At 33.5% G+C, this 21185-nt stretch overlaps 2 protein-coding genes across 2 annotated transcripts in view; both read right to left on the reverse strand.

The window, feature by feature from the left end:
• LOC125665806 (uncharacterized) overlaps positions 1–21185 on the reverse strand; it is a 247148-nt gene that overhangs the window by 178377 nt on the left and 47586 nt on the right. The gene's annotated exons all lie outside the window — the stretch shown is intronic.
• On the reverse strand, positions 4890–16354 carry LOC130046292 (uncharacterized). Its single transcript, XM_048898701.2, has 5 exons — positions 16153–16354; positions 13285–13367; positions 9097–9208; positions 7514–7620; positions 4890–5116 (listed from the first exon to the last, which is right to left on the reverse strand). Exons 1-5 carry the CDS (start codon positions 16253–16255, stop codon positions 4949–4951), a joined length of 573 nt encoding a protein of 190 aa, XP_048754658.2. The 5' UTR covers positions 16256–16354; the 3' UTR covers positions 4890–4948.

A 21185-nucleotide genomic window follows, 5' to 3' on the forward strand; every position in this document is an offset into this window, starting at 1 on the left:
CTACCAAGCCAATTCTTTTCAAATTTGGTATGAAGCATCTTTGGAACAAAGGGCATAAACTGTAAATTTCAGGACTCCAGCATTCCTGGGTCCCTAGGGGCGGGGCAAAACTGCCCAAAATTGACCAATTTTAAAATTCTTCTTCTCAAGAACGGCATTTGTGTAAGAAAAACTAAATGCATGGTGATATAGAGAAGGAAGACCTCTACCAAAATTGTAAATTTCATGATCCTTGAGGTAGGGTTTCTGACCCCAGGGCGGGGCCAAACTTGGTATATAGTGTTGGTATGTAGTGTTTATGTGTAAAACACTTACATGACACCTTTTTAAGTGCTATTGATACTATAATGAAACTAAATAGATATTTAGAAAGAACAGGTATTCCTTCACTAAAATTTTTAATTTGATGATACCAGGGATAGGGCTTTTTGTATCAGGGTGGAGCCAAAATGGTCAGTTATTAAATGTGTTAACAATAGACATTTCTAACTTCTTCTTGATAACTATCATTTCAATTCTTTTCAAAATTAGTATGAAACAACTTTGGAACAAGGGTGACATAAATATGAATTTCAGGATTCCTGCACCCCTAGGTCCTTAGGGCGGGTCAAAAATTGCCGAAAATTGACCAATTTTCAAAAATCTTCTTAAGAACTGCACATGTTTATGAAAAACTAAATGCATAGTGATGTAGGGCAGGAAGACTTCAACCTAAATTGTAAATTTCATTATCCCCTGGGTAGGGTTTCTGACCCCACGGCAGGGCCAAACTTGTTATACAGTGTTTATGGGTAAAACACTTAAATAACATCTTTAGTAATATTGATACTAAATTGAAACTAAATGGGTGTTTAGAAAGAACAGTTAATCCTTTACCAAAATTAGTCGTATCTTTTGATGTTTTAATGTTAATACACCTATCATAATATTATGTAAAGCCTTTCATCAATGTATGCACTTTTGAGGGCAGTGAAGTTTTGTTTTGAGAACACGTCTTGTTTCATACTGTTGCTGAACATTAGAATTTAGCTTAGATATTCAGAACAGGAAATGCATTCTAGATTACATAACCCTTGGGAGTAGTGATACTTTTTCACTAGTACTCGGGTGACCGTTAACGCCTGTGGGCCTCTTGATGTGTGTTGGTCTTACGTCCCATTTAAGAATATTTTACTTCAGAACTAATTGTCCCGTATACCAGTGTTAGGTGAGATTTAATCGCCCTGTATACCAGTGTTAGGTGAAGACCTACTCGCCCTGTATAACAGTGTTAGGTGAAGATTTAATCGCCCTGTATAACAGTATTAGGTGAAGACTTAATCGCCCTGTGTAACAGTTTTAGGTGAAGACTTAATCGCCCTGTATAACAATGTTAGGTGAAGACTTAATCCCGCTGTATAACAGTGTTAGGTGAAGACCTACTCGCCCTGTATACCAATGTTAGGTGAAGACCTACTCGCCCTGTATACCAATGTTAGGTGAAGACCTACTCGCCCTGTATACCAATGTGAGGTGAAGATTTAATCGCGCTGTATAACAATGTTAGGTGAAGACTTAATTGCCCTGTATAACAGTTTTAGGTGAAGATTTAATTACGCTGTATAACAGTGTTAGGTGAAGACCTACTCGCCCTTTATAACAGTATTAGGTGAAGACTTAATCGTCCTGTGTAACAGTGTTAGGTGAAGACCTACTCGTCCTGTATAACAGTTTTAGGTGAATATTTAATCGCGCTGTATAACAATGTTAGGTGAAGACTTAATCGCCCTGTGTAACAGTTTTAGGTGAAGATTTAATCGCCCTGTATAACAGTGTTAAAAACCTAAACGCCCTGTATAACAGTGTTAGGTGAAGACTTATCGTCCTGTGTAACAGTATTAGGTGAAAATTTAATTGCGCTGTGTAACAGTGTTAGGTGAAGATTTAATCGCTCTGTGTAACAGTGTTAGGTGAAGACTTAATCGCCCTGTATACCAGTGTTGGGTGGATACCCAATTGCCCATTAATTTTCTCAGTCAGTTCTCCATTGCATCCCAACAATTGATTCACATTCCTAGGACATTTCTTTCAATTCCAAATACATGTGATTACACTCTTGTTTTTGACCAATCACAACAAATTGACATTATAATGGGTAAACTGCGTTCGGGTTACACATCCAGCGTTTGGTACTCTCATTCATATTACATGTATGACTTCATTGTCGCTAGCCACAATTACTGAGTCCGGTAGTAACTTCCCTAGCTCAAACCGTGGCTGCTTGATCAGCGAAACCCTCGACTTTTATGAATATTTATGAAATGGCACATTTTTTTTAACAATCACAGTTAGAGTAACAGATTTCCGATATTTTATGTTGCGCCCACAAGTAAAGCGTGTAGTATTTATTTACAAGTAATAACGGACAAAAAAGGCTGCAGATCCTTGTGTTAATAAATTTGATTCTCAAACTTGATGAAGTTGAAAGAACATGACGAACAAGAACACGTTGGTGGATTACGTATAAGATGGTCTATATCTAGGCACTTCAAAGTTTGTTTATAATTAAAAAGTTTGGATGCAATAGTAGAAGTATAGCTATAGGAAATATAGGATGTAGACTTGAACTTCACGCCTTCGGACATATGGCCGAATTTTGCCGCAGATTCTGTTAATTTTCCAGTCTCTGGTCAATAATTTGGGCTTCCGTTATTGTGCCATTTTCATTGTTTCTACATCATACAATAATGGAATAGTCGATGTAGACCATTGTGTGTAAAAGCCATCGATCATTATTGAATGTGCATCATACAACGAAAATATCGAACATTTACCATTTAACTTCATTGATCTATGAATATTGAACGCTTATTGATGTTGGACTTCATTGTAAATATTGGTTAAGCATTGGCGATTCTTGGTCATTGAGAATGTGGAATATAATCATTGATGTCTAACATAACTTAACATGAAATTAACGCCCATTCCACATCATCATAATGAATCACATTTATTTCATATACATGTACGTGTACCTTCCATTATGATATTCGTATCAGATGAATCCGGCAGAGTAAATAACGTACTTGTACATTGAATCAAAACCGTTTATTGCAAACCCTTCGTCCCTCCAGAATCATGATGAAAACAAAATCCTTGTACACTTGAACATGGTAGTGATTGTATTTCAATGTGATAAATCGATCGTTTACTTGTGGTTTTCAAAAGGATTTGGAAAATCCTATTACACATGAGTTTCTTTGGAACCCCTTACAACCGAGTTTAATACCATCTTTCATGATTTAAACAAAATTCAGTATACCTGATATGAGGAAATTTGCATATCTAATTCAATGTATACTTACCGATCTTTAAGATTCTAGAAATGCTTTGAAAATGTTTAAATGCTAAATGTAGCATTTTACCCAAAGTAGCTCATAAAGGGACTGATTCCCGATTTTCCCCAAAATTTTATTTTTCACTTTTAATAATCAAAATCTACTGTCTAATATGTTTAAAAGATTTGACATAAAAATTAAGGTTATACATTGTCACAGAAGCTCATTTTAGAGGGTTCATTATTTGTTTTGTAAACAAATATTGTCGTATGTTATTGTTTACGAAATTTTCAAACGAAATGGATATCGATCTAAGTTTATTATAACTTTCACATTTCAAGTATTCTTCGGGTAAAATGTGTCATCTATAAGTTAACATGTGCGACTATGCAAAATTAAAATGCTTTATTTTACAAAATTAATGTTTCACTTTATTGTTTGTTTACATAAAAAGACTCGAGTCTTTGTTTACCTAACACATATTTAAGGCTAAAATATAGCTTTTATTCTTGCATTCAGAAGGTCAAAATTTTGGTTGTCAACATTAAATTAGTTATACTTTTAATATCTAACATCAAAAATAAAAAACTATTTTGTTCAAAAATCGTGAACCAGTCCCTTTAAGTTAGAAATGTAATGTATCAACGTGATTACGTCACATTTAGACACTGTCTTCACATGACCGTGGTTAATTGGGATTACTTATTTAAGGTATGTAATGTATAATGACCATATTTCATATCTAATAAATGGATGGTGGAATATTTGTAACCATGGTATCATTTTGAAGGGTTCATCAAATAAAAATACCCACGGTAGGAATTTTCTAAATTTTGTTTACTGCTTGATATATTCCACCTAGAATTTAACATTGAAGTATATGGGAAAAGCATCTTTTATTACAATATTTTAAAAACAAATTATATATTCATACTAATCTCTTGGTAGAAAGTTACATACACTTTCTTTTTATGAAAATATGAAATAAAATTAATCATTGACCACACACATTTTTAGAAAATTAGATTTTTCTTATTTTTACAAAGGGCAGACAACTCTTCCAAAAAGTCTTAAGTGCAAAAAGGTCAGCTTCTAATCATTTACCAGTCATGTGAATTTTATCCGCTTCACTTTCATCATTATTTAACAATAAATTTTTATGTTGATCTAAATCCTTCAAAATTGTTCATTATCCTTTCATTATACATGGAATACCTTAACTCAATTTGTATTTTACTGCTTACATTCACAGTGCTTTTCGTTTATCTTGCAACATGATGCAAACGTTTATCTCACCAAAAATCGCTCATTTCATGATAGAAAAGAAATTTGCAGGTGCACCTTTAACCTCGATTTGATTTATTTAAGTACAGGGTAGGAAGTTATAATATCTTCTTGTTATCATACACAATGTATATGCTAGTGTGTTAGAAATGTAGGTATATTTCGTTTTTAAAGTTCCATCCATGATGTTGTAACCCAATTCATGAAATATATTGGCGTGAAAATTCTCCCATTTTTTTTTTTTATTAAACATTTTCCTAAATTAAAACCTATGAAAAATTAAAAATCTAGCATCTTGATCATTTAATCACCATAGTGTACAATCATGATGTAATGTCCTCTTGATATTAATAGCAGTCGCCGAGAGTACCCCATGCACATTGTCCATCGGAGTTACGTTTGCAGTAGGCTCCCCGTGAACAGTACTTTGTAGGAACATTACACTCGTTCATTGTTGGCGGGGGTAGTTCAATCCCCGGACCGTTACCCAGCAGTTTTGAGTAATTGAATACAATCTGAAAAGCAATTACGTCACGATTAACTGATTTGTCTTTCAATGTTTCAAATTTTTTATCAATGTTATTTTAAAGTTTTCGTAATTTAGTTCAACATACAGTCTACTCCGTATATATTGAAATTCGGGGGATCGACTTGAATCGTTCCTTATAGCTGAAATTCAATCTAATCGATGTTGAATTATATAAATATTGTTACCGTGGATTTTTTTTTTACTTCAATATAATAGATAGTTCGATATAAGTGATTTCAATATAACAGATAATATATGCATATCATTTACATGTAAACATTGCATGAATTTGAGGGTAACATTGAAAATTTTCACACCGAGAAAACCATTGTCAACCGAGGTGTACCGTACACTAAGTATAGTAAATAGTCTTACTGATTCTATAGCAGATAGTCATACTGATTCTAGATTAGATAGTCTTATTGATTCTATAGTAGATAGTCTTACTGATTCTATAGTAGATAGTCTTACTAATTCTATAGTAGATATTACTGATTCTATACTAGATAGTCTTAATGATTCTATAGTGCATAGTCTTACTGATTCTATAGTATATAGTCATACTAATTCTATAGAAGATAGTCTTACTGATTCTATACTAGATAGTATTACTGATTCTATAGAAGATAGTCTTACTAATTCTATAATAGATAGTTTTACTGATTCTATAGTAAATAGTCTTACTGATTCTATAGTACATAGTCTTACTGATTCTATAGTAGAGAGTCTTCCTCATTCTATAGTAAACAGTCTTACTGATTCTATAGTAGATAGTCATACTGATTCTATAGTAGATAGTCTTACTGAATCTATAATAGATAGTCTTACTGTTTCTATAGTAGATAGTCTTACTGATTCTATACTAGATAGTCTTACTGATTCTATAATAAACAGTCTTATTGATTCTATAGTAGATAGTCTTACTAATTCTATAATAGATAGTTTTACTGATTCTATAGTAAATAGTCTTACTGATTCTATAGTAAATAGTCTTACCGATTCTATAATAGAGAGTCTTCCTGATTCTATAGTAGATAGTCATACTGATTCTATAGTAGATGGTCATACTAATTCTATAGTAAATAGTCTTACTGAATCTATAGTAGAGAGTTTTACTGATTCTATAGTAGATAGTGTTATTGATTCTATAGTAAATAGTCTTACTGATTCTATAGTAGAGAGTCTTACTGATTCTATAGTAGATAGTGTTATTGATTCTATAGTAAATAGTCTTATTAATTCTATAGTAAATAGTCTTACTGATCCTATAGTAGACAGTCTTACTGATTCTATAATAGATAGTCTTACTGATTTTATAGTAAATAGTCTCACTGATTCTATAGTAAATAGTCTTACTGATTCTATAGTAGATAGTCTTATTGATTATATAATAGACAGTCTTACTGATTCTATAGTAGATAGTCTTATTAATGCTATAGTAAATAGTCTTATTGATTCTATAGTAGATGGTATTACTGATTATATGGTAGATAGTCTTACTGATTATATAGTTGATAGTATTATTGATTATATAGTAGATAGTCTTACTGATTCTATAGTAAATAGTCTTATTGATTATATAGTAGATAGTCTTACTGATTCTATAGTAGATAGCATTACTGATTCTATAGAATACAGTCTTACTGATTATATGGTAGATAGTCTTACTGATTCTATAGTAAATAGTCTTATTGATTATATAGTATATAGTCTTACTGATTATATAGTAGATAGTATTACTGATTCTATAGAAGACAGTCTTACTGATTCTATGGTAGATATTACTGATTCTATAGTAGATAAGTAGTACTGATTCTATAGTAGATAGTCTTACTGATTCTATCGTAGATATTACTGATTCTATAGTAGATAAGTAATACTGATCCTATAGTGAATATACTTACTGATTATATGGTATATATTACTGATTCTATAGTAGATAAGTAATACTGATTCTATAGTATATCGTCTTACTGATTATATACTAGATAGTCTTACTGATTCTATGGTAGATAATCTTACTGATTCTATAGTAGACAGTCTTACTAATTCTATAGTAGATAGTATTACTAATTCTATAGTAGATAATCTCACTGATTCTATAGTAGATAGTCTTACTGATTCTATAATAAATAGTCTTGCCGATTCTATAGTAGATAGTCTTACTGATTCTATAGTACATAGTCTTACTGATTCTATAGTAGATAGTCTTACTGATTCTATAGTAGATAGTATTACTGATTATATGGTAAATAGTCTTACTGATTCTATGGTAGATTGTCTTACTGATTCTATAATAGATAGTCCTACTAGTTCTATAGTAGATAGTATTACTGATTCTATAGTAAATAGTTTTACTGATTTTATAGTATAGGAGTCTTACCGTACAGTTACAGTCGTATTTTGTAGTCATCCGTTCTATATCAGCGTTGTTGACGTTTTCCATTGATCTGTATTGGCTAATATGTAATTTACCGTCGCTTTTGTTTGCTGTGTCATAAAGAGAAAACATTTCTGAAATTAATGTTTTGATTCGATTTCCTATGAATGGAGAAGAAAAGATAACGAACAGATATGAATCTTGTGAATCCCACAAATAATACAAAATAAAGGCGCCTATGAAAGGTTATTATGACTTTATCATAATGAACCCTGTTTCATATGCTTTGGTGTTTTACAAATTTCACTGTTCAAAGAGCCGAAGGAGCGAAAGCACTTTGGAATTATATATACAAATGTTCACACACAGATTAGTCGTACGTTGATTTTCCCACTAAATTAGATTAAATTGAGGTAAGCTAATGACAAACAATTTGATGGTACAGGGATTTCAACAGTCTCGATTGAAGTCAGCATTTCGCAAATTCTATGGTCGTTATAACGATCTAGTTCGTCAATACAACCTCGCATTGGGTCAAATGCTGTCTGACGTGTTTCATACCGATTGTTAAGCCGTTCTTGGCACACTGATTTGACTGCGGATAACTCCGTTTACCTGATCAGGATATGGGGCTCACGGCAGGTGTGACCGGTCAACAGGGGATGCTTACTCCTCCTAGGCACCTGATCCCACCTCTGGTGTGTCCATGGGTCCGTGTTTGCCCAACTATCTATTTTGTATTGCTTGTAGGAGTTGTGAGATTGATCACTGTTCGTTATCTTCACCTTGCATTTGAATGAATCGTTGTTTAGGAATACAAAAACGATATAATTTGAAAACTCAAGGCCGAAACAAAGTTAGATGAGTTGTGCTGAAATTGCTTTTTTCAAAGACAGAAATGAGTTAAAAGATTCAATAATTGTACGATTTAGAAATCCAAGATCGAAACGAATTGTAAACGGTTCTGGACGACGTAAAATAGTCTGGAACAATGTAATCATTTGAAAATTCAAGATCGACAACCAAGGTCAAAGCGAAAAAAGTTGTACGTTCAATTATATCATATTTGGGCATTATATTAATAGCATTAAGGATGTCAACAAATAAACACGATTCACACGACTAATACACATGCACGATAATAATGGCAAACAAATGTGTAAAGGGGTGTTAGGTGAGACAAACTATGAAACAAACAGGAGACATTTCAGGGGCCCAGGGTCCATGTTCGCCCGGCCTTTCATTTCTATTCTTATAAGAAAACATTTTTCGCTTGACCTGAGGAAGGGACGCGTCGTCCATAGGAATTATCTACTTATCTACTTGTTCGTATATATATATATATATATATATATATATATATATATATATATATATATCCAGATGTGAAAAGTTGTCTCAGTGTCCGGTAATCAATTGGTAAAATATCAAATAAAATATGACAACACGTTGTAAAACGTAAGTGCTTTCATTTTTAAAATCTTCAGACGTATATATATATATATATATATATATATATATATATATATATATATGGGTGGATGGGTGTGTGGGTGTGGGTGTGTGATACGATGTAAACCACAAACCGTATATAAGATAGGATTTCCCTTTCGTCAGAATCTCTTCCCCACAAGAATAACCTGGTCCGTCTCCATACAGAGTTCTAAAGGCCAGGACGTCTTCTTTGTTACCATCAAACTGATTGAAGACAATAGAAAACACGCAGTTAAGACAACAATAAGATCAACGGACTGGGCACTGCATTTCCAAATGGATGCAACAACAACGTATGATATAGGGAATTTGACTCGTTCTGTAGGAAATAACGAGAATGCGATGGGACTTTTCCAAATACACAAAGACGTAGAGACAGTCAGGGATATCGTTCATATTAAAGACCAAATTTACACGATTTCACACCTGATTCACTTTTACCTTTCGTCAACACACAATTTGGGTTACATCATATTCGCGCAATACTTTACGTTGTTCCATAAAGAGCTTTAAATACGTTATTTGAAGAAGCCAAGGCTAGTCATACTTTGATTTTTCAACACCGGAATATAGATTGAATTCTATGATTATGGATGTTGCCCATCGAAGGCCATTGAGCCACCGCGGATTATGGATGATAAATTCTTTCGATTATGCCGTCAGTTTATTAACTTTAAATTTAGGAACAAAGGAATAGATGCCGTCAACAGAAGCAATATTCTCCGTTATAATAAAAGTTCATTCTTGTATTCCAGCATATTTCAAGTTAAGTTTTAGTCTACGCCCTGTATTTCTTACAAATACACTTTTACTATTGCAACTAAACTTTATAATTACAAATATTACAGTGCCTAGACATAGATCATCTTATACAATATCCGCCTAGGTGTTCTTGCTCTTCCTCTTCTCTCAACTTTAGTCTAACTGGTGTGTTTATATACTGCGGAGTAATTAAAGTTCGAGGGGGACAATGTTCTTGGGTAGCCAATTATTTACTAGTTTGTGCAGATGGAATTTCAAGGTTTAACGTCATTTTGAAAATCTAAATCATATAATTACTATGTAAGCTATGGCAAAGAATCACTGGTTCGTGAGGACGTAAATTCATGGGTAAAACGTATCCACGAAATCCCGAACACTGCGCCCCCATGAACAATATTGATTGCACACTAGTTGAAAATAAGGATCTGAAATGACTTATTATTAAAATGTCATAAAGTCAGAGGTCCCCGGTCTTTTAATTGGTGACAGAATGAAAAGTGAGCAGTAATCAATCTCATAACTACTGTAAGGAATATATATTAGAGAGTTGGGCAAACACGGACCCCTGAAAACACTAGAGGTGGGATCAGGTACCTAGGAGGAGTAAGCATCCCCTGTCGACCGGTCACACACACCGCGAGCCCTATATCCTGATCAGGAAAACGGAGTAATTATGTCGACGATAAAGGCTACATATGAAAAAGAACTCGATACCGGTACCTTATCAGAATGGATAAAAAGCATAAGAATATGAAAACCCGTATTAGACATATCAAAACGAAAGTGCGTACTATCTATCCTTTTATGTTTATTAAACCAAAAGGAATCAAAGAATTATGTTCTGCCCCGGAGGCATTAGTATAACCAATCGTACACACTTACTCCAATACAAATTCTGAATAATATATTTATTTCTCCCAAGTGATGTATTCCATAATACATGAAGATGAGGCTGAGTAGATGTGTGTGTGAGTGTGGTAAAAGGCTGTAAAAGTACAAAGAATGAAATTACATTTTGGAATAATATATATAATGGCACACCATACATTAGAAAAATTCAAGAAAAATACTTAATGACACCAAGTGCTTTCCATAACTTTTTCTGACAAATAGGGGTTTACTTTATATAAGTACAATGTACTTATCAACAAAATTGCAGGAAATATGTCATTAACTACATATATAATTCACATAGATTGCAAACATTACTATAAATGAACTGCACAAAGCCTAAAATAAATTGTTCAAGCTCATAGGGACTACAATATCTACCCAAGACACGTACCGTAGAAATGTCTGTTAAATTTAGTTAGATAAAATATCTCAATGAAACTAACGATGGGAACAACATTTAAATATTGTAAAAAAAAACAATTCTACAAATGCACAAATATGCATAGCTACTTACATTGTAGTAGGCCACAAATTATAGAGATGTTGAAAAACAAAAGATGGCGGCAAGATACGTTAAAGGGAGATTACTCTAAATAAAACTTTGCAATAATTGAAAAGAACAATAACTCCTGAACAGATAAAAATGGAAAATTACCAAATTACCATAGTGTGGGGCATAACAAATTAGATAGGTTACATGGGGAATGCGTTTTGGTACCAGCTGACAAAGCGTGTATCAATATTGTCTTTGTAAGGCTAATTATAACTGTATTTTAAATGTACTTAGCATTAATTTCACATATGGTAATCCTACTTATACTCTAACTACCCTTTAAAAAGATGAAATTCTCCAAAATCACGCTTCAGTTTTAAACACTTATAATATCCTAGTCTATGGGATGATTGAATATGAGTTACCGTACCTAGAATGGATTCCTAAACTCCACAAAAACTCTTTCAAACAAAGATACATTGTTTGATCCAGTCAATCTTCTACCTAGCCCCTATCTTTGTTCCTCACAAAATATCAACAGCTGTGAAGGAAAAACGTCAAACGCATCGTACCACAACACATGCCAGAAGTGGTGTAAATCAAATGTGGATTAAAAACATTTTTTTCTCAAATGAACAAAATCAAAACGTATGACTTTTCAACACTTTACACGACCATCCCTTGCGATGAATTAAAAACTAAACTTTTTGATATCATAGACAGCTGCTTCGTCCACATATCCACTGATCAGCCATTCAAACATTACTTTCAAATTGTTAAACACCACTCGGATTTAACGCATGACTACTCTGGAGTTGATGATAAAAAGTTGCTCATTGACGATACCTTCGTAGTCTTTGGTGATCAGGTCCTCCAACAGTCTGTTGCAAATCCCTTAGGCACGAATTGGGCTCCTTTATTTGTGGATCTATTTTTATATTTCATGAGGCTTAATTTATTCAAAAGCTTTTGCATTAGAAGTCTAATTTATCTTGCTATGGTTTTCAACTCGACTTTTAGATATATCGATGACGTTTTATCTATTGTCAATTATCATTTTAGTTCATATGTCGATTCGACATATCCCAGTTAAATCGAAATAAAATATACCACAGAATTTTGCTACTTGGATATTTTATTGAACATAGATGTTCAAAGCAAACTAACAACTCAACTTTAGGACATACGCGATGATTTCAGCTCAACCTCCCATATTTTTGTAGCAATATTCTATAACCACATGAGTATGGTTTTATGTCTCTCAACTGATTCGATACACAAAAACTTGTTCTGCGTATGATCTGTTTGAAAACGAGGCAGGTACAATACTGACAAACAAGTTGATATTATAGAGGTTTCAATAGTTTCGTTTATTTAAAGTCATTATTTTGCAGATTCCATGGTCGTTATAACGACCCAGTTTGCCATCCTGTCATTGAGTCAAATGTTGTCTGACGTGTTACATACCTATTGTCAGGTCGTTCTTTACACACTGATTTTGATTACGGATTACTCTGTTTATCTGATTAAGATTAGGGCTCACGGCGGGTGTAACCAGTCGAGAGGAGATGCTTACTCCTCCCAGAAACCTGATCCTACTTCTGGTATATCCTGGAGAGCGTGTTTGCCCAACTCTTAATTCTGCGTTCCTTATAGGCGTTATGAGATTGATCACTGTTCGTTATCTCTACCTCCTCATAACTATTGTCAGTTATATAAAATGAAGATAACGTAGAGTAAGCCTATGATTAGGGTTATATCTAAAGTGTGGGATACAAAATTTATATGCAAACTTTATACAGGCATGCTCGTATCCCATCATACATCGCACATTCACAAACTGTACTCTTATCCATTATCTCAATTCTTATAATACAATACACGTTTACAAAACTTGTATATGCCTCTTTGAAAAAAAAAATTTCATCCCTGCATTTCAAATAATCAACGTACGTTCATCAATATTCTTTGTCTCTTTGATGACCAGTCCATGTGTATATTCCCAACTTAAAGTACACCAATACTTTACAAACCTGTTATGTCTCCTATGCACTCAAACACTAGGGTCTTCTTTGACAGCTCTTTACAAGTTTACAAACCTTGCATGTGCAGCCTTTAACAGCTTACTGACCTTGTATGCCTTTTTGACAGCTATATCATGTTTGTAATATGAGTACTCCAAGGTAGGTGTCTCTTTCACTTCAGCCTCGAAAACTGTCAAATAGTAATGAACGCAATCATAAATATAATGTTGAATAAATGAATAAACATCGACTCGGCTTAAAATGGAAATGTCAGGTGAATCTAGCTCGGGACCTTATTTTCTAAAATGTCCATTTTCTGGTTTGGTGCAGATGTTTGCGTAGGCATTCATGTGAGAGGGAGTTAGGGTGTCCGGGAAAAAAAACCACGAGTCTAAGTGAGCGACCATATACCCTCCTACACCCAATCCATGTTTAATAAAAAGGATCGAATCCGAGTTACAGAGGTGAGAAGCGAGGTGCGTTAGCTGTGCATTACCCGGACATTTGTTTATCTTCCAATCATATTTAATTTGGCGCAGTAAATGATTATCGGAGTAATGTTATTTGGAACTAGAACTGTCCTTTCAGGACTAATGCCCCCGTGGGGCACACTATATAATGGAAAACTTCCTCTGGCAGATCAAACCAGAAGTTGTCTAATTAAATGGTCATCTAGTATATTATTTTTTAAATTGAAAATGTTGCGTTAAAACATATGAATGAATCAATCAAATATTAAAATATCTCCGGTGATGCTCAATATAAACACTATACCAATAAAAAGGATTTTAAGAAAATTTAATTGTTTATTATCATTATCTTAATCTGATACATGGTTTTAAAATTGCTAGAGTGTGAACACCTACACCTCACCCAACCCACCCCACCACTGTAAATGGATGTATAAAAATGGAAATATTCATATATTACTATAAATCAAAGTGAAAGGTACATAAATGTGATTTTCTTTTAATAAAAAAATGTATGTAAAAGGTCTGATTCAAACCTTTTAATTTGTTTTTGAAATTTATTATGTTCAATTGTTGAAAACCACTTGAGAACCAAGTGGTTGTAAACCTCATTGAATCTGTAGAATTTCTGACAAAGATTCAGATTCAATGAAACCTGTCTAATCCGACATACGCTGGGAAACAAACATCGGAATACACAGTGTATCGGAATAAACACTCTGATAGATAATGAAATTGAAAATGAAATTAAAGGTCAGAATGTCCATTGAAACAGATTGCACAGGTGTCGGATTAGGCAGTTTTCACTGTAATTGTAGCTCTGATTGATATGCCCAGGATACTAGGCAATGACAGATGTTACATCGCACACGCAGGAATCATTTTCCATTAGGGTTTAAGGGATATCCCTGGTAATATCCCATTTGAAAAGAAATCAGCGGAAGTGTAAGAGAGGAGCTTACACCAGTGTGTCCTTGTCTTGTCCAACCAAGAATTTTACACATAGGCAATAAATCAAAGAATTCATGCAGATTTCAGGCATAAGAAGCTTTCAAAAAACCCGATTTACTCTGATGAACGTCTGAGTTGTGAGTAATTTCTTGAATGCATCTTTATTCGCGTGCGAGAAATTATCGCGATATTCGGAGATGAAAACCTCGTCCTCGTGAATATTTCTCGGCGCGAACCAGTTTATTAATGTTTCTTGTATTACATTAAAATGATCTCGGTCGCAAAAATTAGTCACCGCAATGCATTGTGAGTTCCCGATAAAAATTATATATAAAGTCGGTGATACCAAATAATATTCAACAATATTCAGCACTAAAATACTGACGCAGTGTTCCTTCCACTCAAAATTTCGGAACTCAAGATTGTAAGTGCACCTAAACACAATTTATATTATTATACTTTCATGTAAAATACTCGAACCTGATTGGTCGAGAAGCATTTGAAAAAACATATTGTTACCCTTTGAGAACAAAAAAAACACGCGCCCCAGGGTGATAGTATCTAGCAACGGGTAACAGTACTTGACAACGGGTGATATTATAAAAAATTATCACATGCGTCAAATTTATGCGCGTACGGTTCGCCGTAGATTGCTAGACGACGTCGTTTGAGCGTTTGTAATAAACGCGAGTACCCGCATCGAAATACGAAATATCGCATGACAGTGATTGATCAAATGTCAACAGACGTAAGTTTTTCTGCTTTCCAGTTTACATAACATTCAGTATAATAAAACAAATATTGCATGTAGTTGAGGGTAACATTGAAATTTTCACCCCTCGAGAAACCATTGTCAACCTCGGCTACACCTCGGTTGACAATGGTTTTCTCGGGGTGAAAATTTTCAATGTTACCCTCAACTACATGCAATATTTATATAATGATATTCTCAAAAGATAAATGTAATATTCTTTTCAGAAACTTCGTAAGTGCAATGTTCAAGCTTGCGAGACAAAGGAAAACATGGTTGAAGAATGCGTGTTTTAACACCGAGTATACATGTATTTGCGCTGGTAAAGGCGTAACACATAATGCAGTACGCATGTCGAAAAATCACAAATTTGGAACAAATCCTGTATGAAATGAAATCAGAACTGTATTGTTTATTTAGTTTTGATATTTTAAACTATTATATTTAATGTTAGCAAAGGAGGGATTTTGATTCCATTTGTTATCTCATCGAATTCTTCTATAATCTCAGTACAATTTAGGATCCTCGTAAAAATCTACTTATCGCATTTTCTCAAACTAGAAATTCCAATTTGCATTGGATTCTAACTCCTACAAATCAAAATTCCATTTTCTCCCGGTAGGATTTGGAAGACCATGTTGTATTCGTAGGCTACTGGATTGTACTGGATTCTAATTGGTACACTATTATATTTAATGTTAGCAAAGGAGGGATTTTGATTCCATTTGTTATCTCATCGAAGATAAAGCAGTTCTAAAGCGCCCTAGTATAACGCAACAAAGAATTAGCTATAAAATAGTTACCGTATGTCGCATAGCAATAGTCTTGCTGGTCAACTTTGGGAATCCAACTACATCCGTGTGCCAGGGAAATGAAACCTAAAGCTAGAACATATGCGCAAATCATCCTTACAATAAGCTTACCGAGATGGGTCCGCAGTGACTGCCTCACCCTAGTGACTCCATTTATATAGTGCACGGGGACCGCATTATGGCACCTCGTTTACAACTTTGGGCTGTTGATGATAATAGCTATAATTTTTTTAACAATTACGTATTTGCTCTTTCTGGGGGAAATTAATGTTTCATTTTACGATTTATCTACGTTTAATGTAAGCCCTGGAGATAAAAAAAAATCTGACTGTACGTAATGACACATGATTCATTGTAATTGTTTTGATTTCAGTTTCAAGTTTTCACGTCTGAATTGGCTTTGCAACCTACGAGTATATTAAAATAAATTGCAATTGTGGTCGAATGATATGACGTTATACATGTAATGGTTTAATTACGCAGTCTATTAGCTGTTTCAGTATCGCCCTAGTCACTTGTCTGGGTATGTAAATGTGAGTGCGGTAGGACATGTATTGGGATTACACCGATAGCTGGGAACATTTATTGGGATTACACCGATAGCTGGGGACATTTATTGGAATTACAGCGATAGCTGGGGACATTTATTGGGATTATACCGATAGCTGGGGACATTTATTGGGATTATACCGATAACTGGGGACATTTATTGAGATTATACCGATAGCTGGGGACATTTATTGGGAATATACCGATAGCTGGGAACATTTATTGGGATTATACCGATAGCTGGGGACATTTATTGGGATTATACCGATACCGGGGGACATTTATTTGGATTATACCGATACCGGGGGACATTTATTAGGGTTACACCGATACCTGGGGACATTTATTGGAGTTACACCGATATCTGGGGACATCTATGCATGAGTATATCATTCGTAAATGGGGCATAAATGAAAACAGAAAAAGAGCATGCACACTTTCAATTGCGAAATTGCAGAATTAGATTATTTGGTGAAAAATTAATATTCCATATCAACCATGTGTGTGGTCCCTTTTCAGAACTTTTTTGCTAAGCTAAAATTACACATATGAAATTTAAATTCATGTTTGCAACTGATGTTTTGTTAATAAAATTATGAATGCGAAACTTAGATTCAGCTGAATTTTTGTTAACACTATGATATGACGTCCCTATATATGACTTTTTATCGTTTTTATTAAATTTCTGATGATAAATTATCATTTCCCAGGGGGCTCTTCAACAGATGTCCATGTATTTAAATTGATAAAAACTAAATATATGCACTGTTAGATAACGTTCCAATCGAACAAATCAGATAGAGTAATAGATGGGGACCATAGTTTGAAAATGTAAAACTGAAAAACTTGTTAACCCTACACGAATAGAAATTCTGGTGTTGGTTTTTGTTATCTTTGTTTTGTGGGTGTTTTTGTGTTTGTTTTGTGAGTTTTTCGTTTGTATAGTGAGTTTTTTGTTTGTTTTGTGAATGTTTTTTTTTTTTTTGTTTTGTGAACGTTTTTTTTTTTGTTTGTTTGTTTTGTGAGGGTTTTTGTTTTGTGAGGGTATTTGTTTTTGTTTTGTGATGGGTTTGAATTTGTTTTTTTTTAGGCTGTTTGGTTTGTGAAGGGTTTTGTTTTGTGTTTGGTTTTATTTTGTTTTGTGAGTGTTTTTGTGTTTGTTTTGTAAGTGTTGTTTTGTTTGTTCTGTGAGGGGTTTTGATTTTTTTAGTGATGGTTTCAGTTTTTGTTTTGTGAGGGTTTCTGTTTACATTATTTTGTTTTGTAATTGTTTCAGTTTTTGTTTTGTGGGGGTTTCTGATTTTGTTTTGTGAGTGTTTTTGCTGTGTTTGTTTTGTGAGTGTTGTTTTGTTTGTTCTGTGAGGGGTTTTGGTATTGTTTTGGGATGGTTTCAGTTTTTGTTTTGTGAGGGTTTTTGTTTTGTGTTTGTTTTGTGTTTGTTTTGTGAGTATTGTTTTGTTTGTTCTGTGAGGGGTTTTGATTTTGTTTTATGAGGGTTTCTGTTTTTTGTTTTGTGAGTGATTTTGTGTTTGTTTTGTGAGTGTTGTTTTGTTTGTTTTGTGAGTGTTGTTTTGTTTGTTCTGTGAAGGGTTTTGATTTTGTTTTGGGATTGTTTCAGTTTTTGTTTTGTGAGTGTTTTTGTTTTTGTTTTGTGAGTGTTGTTTTGTTTGTTCTGTGAGGGGTTTTGATTTTGTTTTGGGATTGTTTCAGTTTTTGTTTTGTGAGTGTTTTTGTTTTTGTTTTGTGAGTGTTGTTTTGTTTGTTCTGTGAAGGGTTTTGTTTGTCCTGTGAAGGGTTTTGAATTTGTTTTGTGATGGTTTCTGTTTCTGTTTTGTGAGGATGTTTGTTTCTGTTTAAAGGAAGTTAGCTCCTGAGCTTTTAAGCACAAATGTACATGATGCTACAACTAAGTATTTACTGGTTCAATACTGATCCCATTGGTGCAATCATATTATTCATCTATTAATGAACTCTATCCAGTTGACAAATGTGTGTGTCAATTCAAATTTTGAAAGGGTTTGGCAGGGACTATATTTTGTGGCGGAAGGATTGATTAATCAACAAATTCTAAATCTGTATGATATTTCAGTTTCTGTTTCATCTAATATGTCTTTTATTTTTGTACTCTTTTAACTGTATTTCAATTTCAATATTTATTATACAAGTAGTTCAGACTTGGAACTAGTTCAAATGTTGTACATGTAATTTATTAATTTGGTTGATATATTTTTCCAAACAGAAAACATTCTTAAAAAAAGGTTAAAGTCAAATAACTCGAAATTTTGTATACAAATTCAGTATTTTCGCCAATAATTAAAACATTTGATCTCCAGCCCCCACTTTTCAAAGTTACATTTTGAATTTTAAGACAAGACCTCGACAATTGTGTGGACTTTTAGTAATTGACATTACTCGTAATGTGCCCTTTTAAATTGTCAAATACGTTTTTCGTACATCAAATGCAAAAGGGTCATTATTTATTTCCACTACTTGTAATAAACATTTTTTAACCGGTTTTGTTAGAACACATGATTATGTATCTATTTTATGTAATGATTGATTTGTGTTGCTAATGTTGTATTGACACTAACAGACAAATCAAGTTTAATGAAAAAATGCTTGAGCAAATTATAAGTGCAAAAAGGGCATGTTTGGAACACTGTAGTTCAATAAGAAGCATTGCGACCCCAGGTTTTCTTTTTACTTTCCTAATTCTCCTTCTATGTAGAAATAAAGAATACATTTCCCGAAAAATTGACATTACTCTAAATCTCTGGTGCTAACATCTGTAAAAGAGTTTTTATTTTTGTTCTGTAAGTGTTTTGTTTTTGTTTTCTAAGGGTTTCTGTTTGTGGTTTGTGAAGTTTTTGTTTTTGTTTTGTGGGTTGTTTTTTTTGTGTTTTGTTTTTTGTTTTTGTTTTGTTGGCGTATTTGTTTATGTTTATGATCTTTGTTTATGTTTTTGTTTTGTGTGGATTTTTGCTTTGTGAGCATACAAAACAAAATGTTAACAAGAATTGTACATGTAGCTACAATGATTTCATATATCTATCTATATCTGCCCAACTATCTATTTTGTATTGCTTGTTGGAGTTATGAGATTGATCACTGTTCGTTATCTTCACCTTGCATCTACATAGCATGAAGTAACAGAATACATGTACATTTTTGATCGATGAACGTCACCGGCTCGTGACTGAAAAATAGTATCAGTTGTCAAGTAAAAATTGGAAGAAAAAAAGTTTTATTCTGAACCTTAAACGGCTGCAATGTGTTTAGAATGGAGAAATATATATTCTAGACTCAAAGTATTTGCGACCTTTAATCGAATTTGTAAAACTTACGTAAAATTTCATGAATCATTTACTTCCATATGTTTCTACAATCATTTATACATAAATAAAGAAATTGCACGATAAAATTACAAAAACAAAATATATGTAAGATATAAATTGAATGTCAGAGTTGATTTTTATGCAAGAAAAATCTGTTTAGTCAAATATAATGATAATCAACGAATGTGACCTTAGTAGTTAATGTCCCTATCAATTGTGCAATGACTGTCACGTGATTCCCGATTGGGGTTATGCGAGGAATTATGGCTTTCTGACATTAGCAAGCTATTTGTGATGTTTAAAGCACCTCCTTTTCCCCCATTATGATCACGGCCTCGTAATTGATTGATAAAATACGGAAGCCTTGAAGAGACATTGGTTTATTCGTTATTTCTTTGTAGTTAATTCTTACTTGGTTTATTCTTTATTTCTTTGTAGTTAATTCTTACTTGGTTTATTCGTTATTTCTTTGTAGTTAATTCTTGCTTGTTGCACAACAGTTTTACTTTCTCTCTTTCTTTTTTTTTTTTTTATACATCTTTTTCAAAGTAGGAGGGACAGACGGGGGAGAAGATGACTTCACAATTGTCTAAACTTCTTGACAACCTAAAACTTGTTTGTTCGCCAAACTTCAAAATCCTAAATCGGTGCAAGATGGAGGGGGTGTCCAAGCGTTTGTCGTTCACTATGTGAGTTCAGTTCATTAGTTCAAATTACATTCTTCAAAAATTGGGGAGGAGAGGGCAAGCAACCAGTACATCTTACTTTGCATTTACTTTCAAGTATTGATAACAGAAACTGGACGTTGTCACAAGAATGGAGAATCCCCCCCAATTCGTCGTGCCTGATCTGGCCTCAAGACCATAAACCGGTAAAAGCCTTTTAACATTAGTATAAATTTCGAATCTAATTAACTTTCGAAAACAAATCAGAAACCATTAAAATCTTCAGTATATGTTTGCATTTCTTTATTGATTTTTATATCCCAGCAGTCTTTTAACCGTTAAGATATATTGAAGTAATCAAAATTTTTACATAAGTCTATTCTCAGTTTATGGTCTGGGGGTCTGGTCTGCATAAATGTTGTAAAGTTCCCCTAATGTGTGCCTCCTTAAGATTAGTATGGTGCAGGTAATCAAT

This window comes from Ostrea edulis, chromosome 10 (genome assembly GCF_947568905.1).
Source record: "Ostrea edulis chromosome 10, xbOstEdul1.1, whole genome shotgun sequence".
In the NCBI taxonomy this organism is placed as follows: domain Eukaryota; kingdom Metazoa; phylum Mollusca; class Bivalvia; order Ostreida; family Ostreidae; genus Ostrea; species Ostrea edulis.